The sequence below is a fragment of the Phocoena sinus genome, chromosome 17, assembly GCF_008692025.1.
Source record: "Phocoena sinus isolate mPhoSin1 chromosome 17, mPhoSin1.pri, whole genome shotgun sequence".
In the NCBI taxonomy this organism is placed as follows: Eukaryota; Metazoa; Chordata; class Mammalia; order Artiodactyla; family Phocoenidae; genus Phocoena; species Phocoena sinus.
Genome location: NC_045779.1, coordinates 29,710,471 through 29,727,088, shown reverse-complemented (window position 1 = coordinate 29,727,088; position 16,618 = coordinate 29,710,471). Strand labels below are relative to the sequence as shown.

Sequence of the window (16,618 nt, the reverse complement as noted above, 5' to 3'; positions counted from 1 at the left end):
AGCATATAACTTGCACTAAAAAAAAGATACTACTGAGATTAAGTGATAATGAGATAATGATAAGGTGAGAAAACACCAGCTAGCAATCAATTAACCTACCTGTTCCTGGGAAGGATGAGCATTGCCTCATTCCTTACATTTCGCTAAGCAGACAGGATTTCCATTCCAGTCTCCACAAGGAAAGAATATTTTCTCCACTATAATGACTCTTTCCCAAGGAAGGGTGGCTTATCCCAAACTTTCCCAGACGCTGCAAACAGAAAATACTATTTGTGAGGCACCAGTTTGCTCAAGGCTAGTCAAGGCCAGAGTGAACCGTTTCAGAGCAGCTTGGGCTCTGGGTCCTGCACTGTCTTGCCCTCAAGTATGGCAAGTCAATCCTGCCCCATTATGGTAACATACTGGGTCAAACCCCAGAGACCCAAAACTTTCTCCTCTTCTCTACCCCAGAAGTGTTGACTATTCCTATTTGTGTAATAAGCCAAACATGCTATCATTTGCACTTTAGATTCAGCTTTCCCTCTGACAGGCCTAGACTCAAAGTACTAAAAGTACCAGGCAGCTCAAGTCTCAGCTTCCAAAACAGTTCTTCCAGAAGCCCCATTTTGGGGTAATAGAGCTGTGTGGTGTAATCCCGGGATTCACATATTTGTCTAGTCCCTTTCCCTTGAATCTGGGCTGGACCTATGACTTGCTTTAACCAACAGAATGTGGCAGAAATGAGGCTACGCTGGTTCCAAGCCTATGTCTTAAGAAGGCCTGGTTGCCTCTGTTTTTGCACTCCTGGAAGCCCTAAGCCACCATGTAAGGTCAGCAATCCTTCTGGAAAGGCCACATGGAGAGAAGTGGCCTTGAGACAAGACTATGTGGTAAAAGAGAAAGTAAGAGAAAGAGAGAAAGAAAGAGAGAGAAGACTAGCATGCAGCTGAAAGCCAGCTATTAAAGTGACCACCCGCAAAACCAGCAGAACTGCCCAAATGAGCCCAGCCCAGGAAAGCAAACCTGTGAGCCAAAAACAAAACAAAACAAAAAGCCAAAAATCCTGGTTGTTTTAAGTCACTTAGTTTCAGGTTTTTTTGTCACACAGCAATAAATAACCAAAACAATGCTCACCTGGTTCCTTGTCTTTTTGCCTAATTTGTTCAAAACCCAGGAAAAAAGGAGGGGTGTAATGACAGGCAGCAGGGACACCACGATGGGTTATGTACAAATGATTTAAGGAACATCAAGACAGATGCTGGTCTTTCTCATACCTTAGGAACTATCTGACAAATAGTTTTACAAAACATACTCCAAAAACAGTCATTTAAACATATGAATTTAAAATGTATACTAAGAGCTTTTTAAGGTAAATTTCTCTTTACATGATAAAGCTTTTTATGTATTGGTAAAAACCACGGAATATCATGATACGTACTTTTGAAAATCAGATCCTGATTGCTCCAAAAATACAAATTTTCATAGACAAAACTTTTATAAACGAACAAACTCCATCTGTAAAAACACCTGAATTAAAAATCAACAAATTTGCAAAAGGGTATTAATCCCTACATTTCACCAATGTACTTTTTCAGACAAGAAATCACCTTTTGCTTTTTCCTTGATAGGAGGATAACTGTGATAAATACTTAAAATTTTCAAATTTACCTACCGATAGCCACTACAATGAGGTTACCATTTTCACACAAAGGAGGAAATAAACACGCTCAGATCTACACAGTAAAAAAGTTTAACACAGATTCCAAACAGGTAAATTCAAACTTCTCACACAGAGCCTTCAGTTAAATTCCCATTTTAGATGAAGAGTTGGTGGGAAAAGAATACTGACTCAGGAACAAAAAAAATAGGTTTTAGCTCTAGTTCTAATTTTGGCCACTTGCTAGCCATATACCCTGGAAATTTTACATTTTTTAATTTCTTTGAGCTTCAGTGTCTTCATCTAAAAAGGAATTATCTCCTTACACACCTACTGATCAATTTTGATGAGAATCAAATGATGACGTATATGCAACCATGCTGAAAAAGTGTAAAATACTGTAATATATAAAATATGATATTCTTCTTAATGCCAGCAAAGAGTGAAAAATCATCTATGTATGTGCTTTTTGTTAGACATTTTCTCTCCACTATGTACTAGTAACTGGTTACTTCAAAAACCACTATTAAGGCTAATTTATTGCCTTCCACTGCTTGTTATAAGTACATCATATTTTTACAGAAAGAGTAAAAAAGATCCTAGCCTTTCTAATAATTACAGAATCAAACTTTCTAGGGCTATAACAGATACTATGTAATAACCTGCTCTGGTTCCCTACCAGGAAGACAATCCTACAGATGCAGAAAAGTCAACTGTTTACTAATCAAATTATGCTTTAACCATAATTAGTTTTCAGAGGATTAATCTGGCAGCAGCTTGTAGTTTGAACTGAAGTAGAGGGAACCTGAAGGTAGAACGACTTCTTTCTTCATTGCTGTGGTCATAGGTGTGAGGGTCTGAACTCTGGAGGCAGTAATAGGAATTGAGGAAGGAATGGAGGAAGGAAGTACAATAGACAGAATTTGATGATGAGAGAGAAAATGAAGAAAGTAAAAATAACTGAGATTCTGGTCCAGGTTGATTGGGAGAATAGTGGTACATTTTGAGCAACATCAATTGGAATTTTTATCTTCAGCGTATGTGTGGTACTTTACAGTAGTAGTTCTCAGGCTTCCTCTGTAATAATTTAACCAGAGTTAGCTACTTAATCCAATGAAAAAATTCACTGACTAGGTCTCTGCACTTCATTATTCTGTAAAGTTTTACTTTTTACTTGATAAAGGGTTCCTGAATGAAGAAGTAGTTTCAGGGAATAGAGAAGATAAAAGTTCTTAAAGTTCCTTATTTCACTTACTTCCCCTCCAGCCCCACCTCTCCAACCCAAACTGAGATACAAAGGAAATAAATGAGAACATGACTGTTCTGATATTTCTATCTGCTCTCCATACACCCAATTCATCCCTCAGCCTCACCAGCTCTCCTGCACATGGAAAACAAGAAAGGTACAGATAGTCCAATAAAAATCTAAAACCCAAGAATCACAAAATGTTAAGAACTGAAAGGAACCACCCAGGATCATCTAGTCCCTACTGATGAGGTCACTTAAAGGCAGTGACTACATCCAATTGATGGTAAATCTGTTGCACATATCTCCATACAAGAAAACCATCACTGTCAATCAACTCCTGATTCTACTTTACCCACTTGCTAACTGAAATGCTTGGGACAAATCATTTAACCTCTTGGACTAGTCTGTTCTGTAATAGAATAGCAATAAGATAAGTTAGTCAATATTCTCTGTAAGCTGTAAACCACAACACAAGTCTAAGGAGATATTGTCTCTAGGTGTACATACAATATATCTCTACAGCAGAGGTTCTTATTGGTAAATGGAAGCATTTGAAGGTTCACTAGTTTTAAAAGGCCCCCAGTAATTCTAAGCACTGCTTCAACCCATTGGGTTCCATGGATGAAATTTAGGTGGTCCAGAGACTCCCCTAAAATTATATCCACAAAGCACAGGTGCATATGGAAATTTTCCAGGCCAGCAGATTTCTTTAGTTTCACCAAGAGTTACTAATCCCCCAGAGGCTGAGAACTACTGCTGTAAAGTACCACACATACGCAGTAGATAAAAATTCCAATTGATGTTGCTCAAAATGTACCACTATTCTCCCAATCAACCTGGACCAGAATCTCAGTTATTTTTACTTTCTTCATTTTCTCTCTCATCATCAAATTCTGTCTATTGTACTTCCTTCCTCCATTCCTTCCTCAATTCCTATTACTGCCTCCAGAGTTCAGACCCTCACACCTATGACCACGGCAATGAAGAAAGAAGTCGTTCTACCTTCAGGTTCCCTCTACTTCAATTCATACTACAAGCTGCTGCCAGATTAATCCTATGAAAACAAAGGTTTAATCATTTCATTCCCAACTCAAAAATCATCTGTATAACCCTCATCGCCTACTAAATCCAAGGTCATAAGCCCAGCACCAAAAGCAATCCATAAACTGGTCCAAATTTTTACTTTAAGCTTTACCACCCATTATACTGGTACAAATACGTTATATTCCATCCAAACATACTTGCCTCTCCCTAAATGTATGAACTCTGTGCTCTCTTAGTCCCTTCTCTCTGCCTGGATTACCTTTCCCAGCCTATCGAAAGTCTATAGTCATACTTCAACCCAAAAATTTCAAAAACCAGAAGCTCTATGAAATAACCCCCCTATGAGATGTGAGCTCTACACCCTCTGAATGTGAATTCAGTATGAAACGTAACTATGTCTTAAAAGACAAATGAGGCATTTGTGTATAGTCTTACCTGCCTAACTAGTCTGTGAGGGCAGAAACTGTTATCACCCTCATCTTTATATTCCCCCAAATCCATCGCAGTCATGCAGTAGGTGCTTAATAATTGTGTAAGGCAGTAGAAGAAATTTCAGCCTTCACGGGGTAAGCAGATTACTATCTCTTGAAGCAGAGATCTTACATGCAACATCCTCTATCATACCAGGCTTCCAAAAACATAACCTTTAGTTACTGCTTTTCAAAGCCCTTATGTTATAGGTCATATAACTGCATTTGAACGGAAGAACTATTTGAAAGTGTTAATAAGCCACTTCAGAAAGATCTGTTCCCCCACATACTTTATACTTCTCAATTTGAAGAGCTTCCAATACTTGGCCACTAAGTATTCAATTTAAAAAATATTAACCATTCATGAAAAGTGATAATTTCAACCACCGATAATTATCTATTTTATGAGTAAAAACAAGTCACATAAATAAAAGAATGCTTTTCTTCTTTAAAAGGTCCATTTCGCTTGCATAATACATACAGAGACTTAACTAGACAGGTAAAGTGGGTTTATACATAAGCATGAACTCTTGCAGAAACCTGCATACAACTGTACACCAGGTATTTCAGGCAAAAGAAACCAAAGAGGGGGAAGATAACTCTGGACGTTATTCTTTTACACTATTATTACCAACAACATTTTAAGGCAGGAACTCACATTTTGCACACTAACTACACAAAAAAATAAAAACCAATCAAACAGAAAAAGAAAGCCACATCAAGCCCCTGAAAAATATTTTATCCTGGAAGAGTAAAAATGTCAAAATAACAGATACTTCTCTTCTTTGGTAATGAAGGTTTCATATAATCGCGGGAGCAAAGGGGGCTCAACTCCGTATTGATGGAGCAAAGAAAGGGCTGTGCACAAGACTAATCATTTAAAGCCTGTAAAAGCAACGGGTAAAGTACAAAATTTTTTAAATGTCTAAAGGATGAAAGGAGAAGGTCCAAGTCACAGATTAGATAAGGACTAGTGAAAACTGCAAGGTCACTGGGACCTACCAGGTCACAAAGGTGGAGGTGGGGGTTGTGTTGGGCGGGGGGTAGGGGGGGCGGCTGCAGAGTCAGTGAAGAACCAGGAGTGATAAAAACACGTCAGAAAAAGGCGTTCTAAGGCGGGGAGTCCTTGGTTTGGGACCGTGGGACTGCGGGGAAAGTCAGGGCACTGGGAGTAAGTCCATATATTAGGGTTTTCTTGGAGCGGTGTTAGAGAAAGGAAGGGAAGGTTGAAAGAAGGGAAGGAAGCTTGAGAACTGCGGCTGCCGAGTCACGGAAACACTTTTCTCCGCTCCAGTATCATTAGCTCAGGCCTGTGCCAGGGCCAACTCGGGGCAGGACCCGTGACCCCACCCCAGAAAACTCCCAGCCCCCGGGCTGGAGTCGGCAGCCAGCGCGGCGCGGACGGCCCCCGACTGCCCTCGGAGGGTCCCGCCCCGCGGCGGACCGTGCCGGGCTCAGGGCACCGCCGCGGAGGCTCCCGGCCCGTGCCCCCGGAGCCCCCGCCCCGCCCGCGACCCCCGCCCCTAGCCCAGCGCCGCTGCGTCCTTACCCGGCGCGAAGCCGTCGGCTCCCGGCGGCCCGGCGGCCACGGCAGCGGCGCCTCCTCCACCGGCGGGCGCCCTCACCCTTCCGTGCCCAAGATCGCCATCTCGCAGCAGGCGCGGCGGCGACAGCCACCCAGGCGTCGGCTCCGGCAGCCCAGGCCGCCTGCAGCCACTCGGAACCCGCTTGCCGCGCTCGCCGACACCCGACCCTCCCCCCACCCCCACCCCGGCCACGCGCCACCTCCGGCCGACCCCACGCCTCCCTCCTCGGGAGCGCGCCGCGCCCGGAGCGCGCGCCTCCCTGCCGGCTCGACCCCGCGCTCAGCGACGCGGCCTCCCAGAGCCTCCAACTCCGGACCCGGAATCCGGCTTCCCGCGAGCATGCGCAGCGAGGGAGACCCGAGTATGCCTTTGGAAGACTCCGCTTCTCCGGGTCTTCGGAGCGGTCGAGGGAGGGGGAGAACCAGCCAATGGGAGGGAGGGGGCGAGGCCTGAACCTGTGGAAGGGGAGGGGACGTCGCCGAGATTTGGGAAGAGGCTTCAGTAAGTCTTGGTGGGTGCTGCTGACTTGACTTTCCGGTTCGCGGCCGGACCCACGCATGACTTTCAGTAAGGTCCTTGGGGCACTGGCGTTCTTTTCTTGAACGTTTTACGGCAAAAGGGGGCTGTTAATAAATACTCCTTGACCTAGCTGAGTGTTTGACTTACAACCCATTGCAAGAGTAAATAATTGCATTTAGCAAATGGTCATACCAGAAGAGTTCCAGTCCACTTTTACTGGTAACCAAAACGTTCACTACCCCAATCCCACAAGAGTACAATGATAGAACTAATACTGAGCAAGTGCGTGTGTCTGTGCAATTAATGAATACAGCAGTTCCATAAAGAAGGGCCTATTATCCCCATTTATACAAATGAGTCAATTAGCCTGGAAAAGAGTTCTTGGTTCTGTGCCTTGCTTTTAGAACCAAGGCCACCCTGCAAATAGAAAGTAACGACCACGTTACTCATCATATGACCTGTTCCTCTACTTCAGAGAGATAAAAAAGGTCATCCAGTATGGATTTCTACAATTTTTGCCAGATGCTTCACCCAAACCCCACAAATTACCTACACCCACACCCAAGCTTACTAGTTTTCCTCTGTCTCAGGCTGGCTGTCCCTGCTCCCCTCCAACCAAAACTCTCCACTGACTGCTCCCTCCTGTAAGGCCCTCCCTGGCATATCTTTAACCTCATCCTTTCTGTTGAGTACAACTCTTCCGCATAATCATGTTTAAGACTTTTCTGTATGAAACTTTCCCTTGCCTTTAAACCTCTTTCTAGTTCTCTCTCTTCTTCCGTCATAACTAAACCTTTGAAAGAATTGTGTACCAAGAACATTGGCATTCCGTGAGTATTTGTAGGATTCAATAAATATCTCTTGACTGAATAAATGCAAATGCACATTCTCTTCCTCTCCACTCCATCAGTTTCTACCCTCTGACTTCCTACCTGGGTCTGATGCATACTGTTTCCACAATGATTACTCTAAAACATACATCTGAGCCCATCACTCCACTGCTTAAAATCTTTCATTGGCTCATGAGAGCTTTGAAGACAAAAGTTAACATGGTCTTCAAGGCTTCTTTCACGCTCACATGCTCTGTCTCTCCTGTTATGACAAACTCTTCAGAGTTCCTGATTGTGCTCACTCATCTCTACTTTGAAGGGTACTGTTTCCTCTAACCTTTCCCTCACCTTTTTGCTTGTCCAGCTCCTTTAAAAATAAATTCAAGAACATGCTCCCAAGTGCAGTCTCAGACATAACCTATGCATACCCAGCAGAGGTCTGCATTCCATCTGCAGAGTGCACACATGCCTCCTCCCACTTCCTGCTCTACTTCCAGCTCTCCCAAGTCCTCAGTTTCTGCCTCAGGTGAGCTCCATTCAGAAGTTCCTTGTACTCACCTAGGCCCTTACGTTGACAGCAAACATTGAACCAGCCTTTCATTATTAAATATTTCTTTGGTGTTCAAATGAACACTATTACAAATATCTTTTCATACATCATTGCCCATGTCCTTACTTACTGCCTTAATTTACATCCTTAAAAGTAATCGAGAGTGTGAACAATTTTAGCCCTCTTGAAACATATTGGCAAGTTACCTTCCAGGAAGAACTTAGGCCTAGGTTCATACTGCCTGGGATAAAAACCCAGCTCTGCCACCTGGGGCCAGATTCCTATTTTCATGGATCCTAGATACTTTTACTTTGTGGGTCTCTTCTTCCATAAAATAATATTTAAAACTATATTTATAACTGAATTGTTATAAAGACAACATACTGATATTGTACATTAAAACATTTTCTATGACCTAAGCATTCATTTTTTTCTTTCTGATTTTAAAAGAAATTAAAACATTTTATGGGCCTCTAAAAGTATGGTGAGCCTGAGGCACTGTGCCTATCGTGGCAGCTGGGTAAGTCAACACTTCTGCCACCTATGAGCTATGAGGTTTGGCCAAAGCCCTTAATCTGTGCCTCGACCAGAAAATAGGTATAATGCTACCATATGATGTTGTCATTAAAAGAAAATGAGTTGCTACAAATAAAATACCTAGAACTATGTGGCACATGATCAATAAATTACTGATATTATAATTGTCATTCTCAATTGTCCCACAGCACTATATGAGAATATGTGATTGTCCTTCTTCACTGTGCCAAAATCATCATGGTATATTCTCATCTTGGTGTATTCTCATCACAGGGCAAATATGGTATCTCATTGTTTGTCCATTGTCCATTTTCTTGCTAGGATATTCACAAAAAGTCGCTTTATACAATGTAGATATAAAATTATTAATCTTTTCCATTTTTGTTTTCCTCTATTATTTTTTGCTTTGCAACTTCATTGCCATCCTGAGATCATGTTATTTATCTGCCTTTACTTTTTTCTACATGTTTGATAATTTTGCCTTATCATTAAATAATTTAATCCTTTCAGATTTATTTTGGTGTGATGATCTACCTTTTCTTTCTCCTGGTCTCCCCCAGCTCATTTGTTAAAGAATCTTTCTCCAACTATGATGGTTTTAAAATACACCCACAACTTCATCAATACTCCCCCATTCAAAAAGTGGAGTCTAATTCCCTTTCAAATGAATGTGGGTTGTACTTAGCAACTTATTTCTTTTTTTTTTTCTTTCATCAGAATTTTACTCTCAAGTAGAAACAGGATTGCAATGTCATTACTCTGAGTTCATTCTCTTCTCCCACACATGATTGCATAAGGAAAGGCATTAGTGCACTAGTGACTTATTTCTAATGAATACAATACAGCAAAAGTGACAGTATGTACTTTCCAAGAGCAGGTCTTAAAAAGGTATTGTGGCTCCTCTCTACTCTCTCTCAGATCACTTGCTCTGAAGAAGACAGTTACCGTGTCATGAAGACATATCAAGTAGCCTTATCAGAGGCCCACATAACAAGGAACTGAATATCTTGCCAACAACCAGCAAGGATATGAGGCCTCCTGCCAATCTCCATGTATATGAAGCCATCCTGGAAGTGGATCCACCAGCCTCAGTCAGGCTTTAGATAATACAGACATCTTGACTGCAATCTCGTTAGAGACCTTGAACCAGAAACCCCAACTAAATCATTCTCAAATACCTGACCCATAGTAACTGTGAGGTAATAAATGTTCATTGTTTTAAGCCACTAAATTTGGGGGATAATTTGTTATGCAGCAATACATAATAAATACACTAACCCAGTGGTTCTCAACTGGAGACTATCTTGTATCCCAGGGGGCATTTGTAAATGTTGTGAGACATTTTTTATTATCTCAGCTAGGGAGCTGGGGGAGATTTCCACTGGCATTTTGTGGGTAGAGGCCAGAGAGTGCTAAACATCCTTCAGTGCACAGGCCAGCACACACACACACACACACACACACACACAAGCAAAGAATTATCAGATCCAAAATGACAATAATACTGAAGATGAGAAAACCTTCGCTAACCTGTTTTCCCGGCACCTTAAATTTTCTTTGTTTCACATACACTTGTTTCATATCCTTTGCTCATCTGGTTGCTGCTTTACCGTGTTTTACCCCTGGTCCTAGGCAACCACCAATCTGCTCTCTGTCACTAGAGAATAACTTTACTTTTTCAAAGGATTGGTGTAAATGGAATCAGACAGTGTGCACTTTTTCGTGTCTGGCTTCTTCAGCTCAGCATATTTTAAAGATTCATTCCTGTTGTTCTGTGTAGCAGTAGTTGCTTCTTTTCTTATTGCTGACTATTATTTCTATTGTATGGATTTGCCAAATTTTTTTATATTTGTCTTATTGCTGAACATTTAATTTGTTTCCAGCTTTTGGCTATAAAGACTGAAGATTCTATGAACATTGGGTTAAAGGTCTTTGTGATGACATATGTTTTCATTTTTCTTGGGTAAATAATGCCAAGGAATGGAATTGTTGGGTCACATGGTAAGTATATATTTAATTATAAGAAATTGCCAAACTGCTCTCCAAAGTGGTTGTGCCATTTTACATTCCCACCACCAATGTATGGGAGTTCCAGTTTTCTATTTCCTTTCCAACACTTGGTAATGTCAGTCCTTTCTGATTTTAGCCATTCTAGTAGGTGTGTAGCAGTAAGTCACTGTGTTTTAATTTCTATTTCTCTGATAACTAATGATGTTGAGCATCTTCTCATGTGATTATGGCTCATTTGTATATTTTCTTTTGCGAAGTGTTTGTTCAAATGTTTTGTCCATTTCAAATTGTTTTTGTCTCTTCAGTGTGTGTTCTATATACCAATCCTTTGTCAGATATATTTGTTGTGAATCTTTTCTCTCAGAATGTGGCTTGCTGTGGTCAGCCTCCAAGAAGGACCCCACTGATCTTGGCCTTCCAGTGTCTATACTTTTATACAGTCTCCTCCCCTTTAGAGCGGACCCATGTCAGATTTTCCAAGAGGAATTGTGAAAGTGATGGCATGTGACTTCTAAGACTAGGTCACGAGAGTCACTGTAGCTTGTACCCTGCCCTCTCGGATTGCTTGCTCTAGAGAATGTCTTTGGGAGGATCTATACAGAGAGGAACTAAGACCTATTGATAAACAGCCAGCCCAACTTACCAGCCATATGCAGCATCTTAGAAATGAATCCTCCAGCCTCTGTCAAGCCTTCAGATGACTGCAATCTCATGTGACACTCCAAGCCAGAACTGGCCAGCCAAGCAATTCACATATTCCTAATCCATAAACACTGTGAGAAATAATAATTGTTTATTGTAGTTTTCAGTCACTAGGCTTTGGAGAAATTTTTTACACAGGAACAGTTAAACTCGCATTTCATTTTCTCAACAATATCCTTTGAAGAACAGAGTTTTCATTTTGCCAAATTTCAATTTATCATCTCTTTGTCTTGTGACTCATGCTTTTTATGACATATGTAAGAAAGTTTACCTACTCCTATAGAGAAAAGATTTTTTAATATGTTTTCTTCTTGAAATTTAGTTTTAACTTTTTCATTTGGGACTATAATACATTTCAAATTAATTTTTGCATAAGGTATGAGGAAAGAGTCAATGTTAATTTTTTTCTAAATGGATATAATATTGTTTCAACACCATTTGTTGAAAAGACAGTCCTTTCCCCCCTGAACTAGCTTTAGCAACTCTGGTGAAAACTCAGTGTCTATTTTTGGACTCTTTAATCCATTCCATTTAACTATAAGCCTATCTTTATTACACTGTATTGATTACTATAACTTTAGAAAGTGTTGAAACCAGGAAGCGTAAATCTTCCAAATCTGTTCTTTTTCAAAATGATTTTGACTCTACCAGGTTCTTTGCATTTGCACATGAATTTTAGAATTAGTTATTTAATTTTTATTTTTGAAAAAATACCTCCAGGAATTTGGGATTGCTAATACGTAGATCAATTTAGGAAGAACTCACACATTAACAGTACTGAGTCTTCTCATCCATGAATATGGTATAGATCTCAGTTTACTCAGGTCTCCTCTAAATTCTCTTAGCAATGTTTTGTATTTTTGATAGTACTGGTATTGCATATACTTATCCTGAAGTATTTTATGCTTTTAATGCTATTATAAATGGATTCTTAATTTCATTTTCTAATGGTTCATTGATAGTATATTTAAATACACTTGATTTTTTTTAATATTGGCGGAGTGTGTTGAGACCTTGCTAATGAATTTATTAGTTCTAGTAGTGTTTTATAGATTTCTTGGGAGTTTTCATGTTCACTATCATACCTCACTATCATACCTCTTTTAAAAGAGAGTTTTACTTTTTCCTTTCCATTCTGTATGCTTTTATTTACCTTTCCCATTTTATTCCACTGACTAGAATGCACAGTATAATGCTGAACAGAAGTAGTAAGAAAGAGCATCCTTGCCTTGTTCCTGATTTTAAGGGAAAGCATTCAGTGTTGTACCATTAAATATGATGTTATCTCTAGATTTTTTGCATATGTCCTTTGCCAGGTTGAGGAAGTTCCCTTCCTTTCCTTAATTTGCTGAGAGTTTTTATTATGAATGAGTGTTAAATTTTACCAAATGCTTTCAAGGGGCATCTATTGAGATGATCTTATGTTTTTTTTTTTTTCCTTTTTAGATTGTTGAGATGATGGATTAAATTGATTGATTTTCAAATATTAAACCAACCTTACATTCCTGAGATAAACCAGACTTGTTCTTGGTGTATTATACTTTTTATAGGTTGCTGGGTTCTACTAGCTAAACTTTAAAAGTATTAAGAAATCCAAGTTCATTGGGAATACTGGTCTGTAGTTTTCTTGTAATGTCTTTTTCTAGGTTTGTTATCAGGGTAAGTCTGGCCCAATAAAATGAGTTTGGAAGCTCCTTATCTACTTTCTGAAGAAGTTGTATAAGATTTTTATTATCTATTTCCGAAAGGTTTGAAAGGTTTTTCAATTTTTAGCTTATTTTTTATTGAAATATGGTTGATTTACATGAACACTTTCATCAATGAAGCTATCCAGGCCAGGAGTCTCCTTTTTGAGAAAATTTAAATTATGAATTTAATTTTGTTTGTAGATAAAAGACAATTTAATTTTCGATTTCTTCTTGTGCCAGTTTTGGAAATTTGTGTCTGTCAAGGTTTTTTGCCATTTCATTTAAGTTGTCAGATTTATTCGCCTAAAGTTATAATATATATTATTCTTTAACATTTGTTTAATATTGGATGTCTCATTGTTTATTCCTCATGTTAGTATTTTATGTTTTCTCTCTTTTTCACTTGAAAGCTTAGTTAAAGGTATTTCATTTGATTGATCTCTTCAAAAAAGAAGCTTCAGTTTCATTAATTCTACTGCCTGTTCCTCTTTTATTTATTTCAGCTTTTATCTTCATTATTGCCACATTTGTACTTACTTGGGACTTATTTGCTCTTCTTTTTCTAGCTCATTAAGGTGAAAGCTTACATTATTCACTTGGGATCTCATTGCTTTTCTACCATAAGTACTTAGAGCACAGATTTCCTTCTGATCACTGCTTTAGATGTACCTCCAAAATTTAGATATATTTTATCTCAATTTTCATTTAGTTCTAAATATTTCCTGATAGTCCTTGTGATTTCTTCTTTGACCCATGAGTTATTAGGAAATCTGTTGTACATTTTCCAAATATTTGGGAATTTCCCAGATATCTTTTTGTTATTGTTTTCTAATTTAACTCCATTATGGTCAGAGTATATACTCTAGCATTTCTATCTTTTCAAATTATTGACACTTGTTTTATCCCCCAGTATTCTTGGTGAATTTTTCATTTGCACATGAATAGTGTGTATCCTCTTGTTGGGGAGAGTGAAGATTATTCTATAAATGGCTATTAGGTCAAGTTGGATGACAGTATTGTTCAAGCTTTCTATAGTTTTACTGAGTTTTGTCTACTTGTTCTATCAATTACTGAGAGGAATAAAGAAATCTCTATAAATCTAGATGTACTTTTTGTCCTTTCAATTCTTTCAGCTCTCAATTCATGTATTTTGTAGATCTATCATTAGGTGTTTACACATTAAGATTGTTATGGAGTCTTTATCATTACATAATTTCCCTCTTAATCTCTGTTAGGGTTACTTGTTCTGAAATTTAATTTTTCTTATACTAATATATCCACTCCAGATTTCTTATGATTAGTGTTTGTGTGGTACCTTTTTCCATCTTTTTCTTTAATGATTCAGTGTCTTCATATTTAAAGTAGTTTTCTTGTAGACAGCATTAGTTGAACCTCGATATTTTAGCCAGTCTGGACAATCATCTCTGCCTTTTTTTTTTAATACGTCTTTATTGGAGTATAATTGCTTTACAATGCTGTGTTAGTTTCTGTTGTACAACAAAGTGAATCACCATATGCATACATATATCCCTATATCCCCTCTCTCTTGAGCCTCCCTCCCACCCTCCCTATCCCGCCCCTCTAGGTCATCTCAAAGCACCAAGCTGATCTCCCTGTGCTATGCTGCTGCTTCCCACTAGCTATCTATTTTACATTTTGTAGTGTATATATGTCAATGCTACTCTCACTTCGCCCCAGCTTCCTCCTCCCCACCCCATGTCCTCAAATCCATTCTCTATGTCTACGTCTTTATTCCTGCTCTGCTACTAGGTTCATCAGTACCAATTTTTTTTTTTTTTTAGATTCCATATATATACATTAGTATACGGCTTTTGTTTTTCTCTTTCTGACTTACTTCACTCTGTATGACCGACCCTAGGTCCATCCACCTCATTATAAATAACTCAATTTCATTTCTTTTTATGGCTGAGTAATATTCTATTGTATATATGTGCCACATCTTCTTTATCCATTCATCTGTTGATGGGCATTTAGGTTGCTTCCATGTCCTGGCTATTGTAAACAGTGCTGCAGTGAACATTGTGGTACATGTCTCATTTTGAATTATGGTTTTCTCAGGGTATATGCCATTTACCTTTTAAATTTTCTTTTCTATTTGTACCATCTTGTTTCTTTTTCCTCTTTTCCTCCTTATTTTCGATTAGACAAGTAGTTTTTAATGTTCAATTTTATCTCCACTATTAAGTTATTAGCTCTAGCTCTTAGTAGTTTTTTAGTGGTTGTCTTAGGGTTTATAGTATGCATCTTTAATTTATGCAGTCTAACTCCAGATAATATTACACCACTTTGTGTTTAATGTAAGAAATTTACAATAGTATACTTCCATTTCTCCCTTCCTCTTCTTAGTGCTATTGTTGTCATAGTTATTTTAAGGTCAGCACATATTATAACCTCTATAATATATTCTTAGCAGTTTTGTGTTAAATAATTATCGTTTGAAAAATTAAAAAATGAAAAAAACTTTATTTACCCTTTCCAGTGATATTCACTGCTTTGTGTGGATCTGAATTACAAACTGATTTCAATTTCCTTCATCCTAAAGGACTTCCTTTAATATTTCTTGTAGTAAAGTTCTACTGGCAATAAGTATCTCTGATTTCATTTGCCCAAAAAGTTTTATTTCTCTTTCCATTTTTCAAAGGAATTTTTTTGCTGGAAAAGAATTCTAGTTTGATCACTTTTTTTTTTACGTCAGTTCTTTGAAAATGCCATACATTGTCTTCTGGGTTGGATAGTTTCTGATGAAGAGCCTGAAGTAATTTTTATTTTTTTGTAGTAATGCACCTTTTGTCGTTATTATTTCTTTTAGAATGTGTTTCTTTATCAGTGGTTTTGAGCGACCTGATTATTATGTGTTTTTGTGTAATTTGTTATGTATTTACTTTGCATAAGATTTGATAAACCTCTTGAATTGTGGGTTTATATTTTGTTTTATTTAGAAAAGTTTTGGCTGTTGTTTCTTCCAGTGATTTTTCCTGCCTCCTCTTTCTAGCTCCTCCTGGGACTCCAGTTACATATATTGTAATTAAACATATATAACATAATTTAGATAATTACTACTTAATTTTTTCCCGTAGGCCACTGAGGTTCTGTTTTTGTTGTTGTTGATATTTCAACTTGTTTATTTCTAGAGGTTTTTTTTTTTCCTGTCTGCATTTCAGTTTGGATACTTTTGATTGCTATATCTTGAATTTCACTGATTTTTTTCTTTTGTAGTATCTAATCTACTATTAAGACCACCCAGTAAAATTCTTATTTCAGATATTGTATTTTTCAACCCTAGAAAAGTACACTTGGTGTTTTTAAAAATATCTTCTCTTTTCCTCTTCTTTATATTCACATTTTCCTTTAAATAATTGAACATGTTTACAATAGTTCTTTTGTCATTCTTGTCTGCTAATACCATCATTTATATCATTTCCTAGTTTGTTTCTATTGTCACATTATTCTTCTGGGATGAGAAATATGTTCATGCTTCTCTGCATGTCTAGTAAATTTTAATTGCATGCTGGACATCGTAAGTGTGAGCTTGCTGAGTTCTGGGTTTTGTTTCTTTATCTTTTTTTTGAAAGAATGCTAAACTGAAATTTTGTTCTGTCAGCTAGATTACTTGATAATTGTCTAGATTTTTTTGGAATACATATTTTATTTAGAATGCAGCACTAACAGCATGATGATAAACTGTCACAGATTTGTATCAAGAAACACACAATCTTTAAAATGTGTCATTTTCATAAGTAATTTAAGCATAGCATTATTATTATTTGGTACTAGAG

General features: G+C 38.2%; 2 protein-coding genes across 3 annotated transcripts in view; one reads left to right on the top strand and one right to left on the bottom strand.

The window, feature by feature from the left end:
- Positions 1–6,160, bottom strand: part of WWP1 (WW domain containing E3 ubiquitin protein ligase 1) — a 117,591-nt gene extending 111,431 nt beyond the window's left edge. Inside the window, exons 1-2 of one of the 2 annotated variants that reach the window (XM_032610154.1) lie at positions 5,949–6,160; positions 100–250 (exon numbers count right to left, since the gene is read on the bottom strand). The gene's annotated coding sequence lies outside the window, so the exon portion shown is untranslated. The remainder of the gene's footprint in view (positions 1–99; positions 251–5,948) is intronic. The other variant, XM_032610153.1, reaches the window with a different exon arrangement.
- Positions 2,951–6,438, top strand: LOC116742219 (basic salivary proline-rich protein 2-like). The gene is made up of 2 exons (XM_032609564.1): positions 2,951–3,039; positions 5,694–6,438. Exons 1-2 carry the CDS (start codon positions 2,951–2,953, stop codon positions 6,436–6,438), a joined length of 834 nt encoding a protein of 277 aa, XP_032465455.1.
- The last annotated feature ends 10,180 nt before the right edge of the window (positions 6,439–16,618 follow it).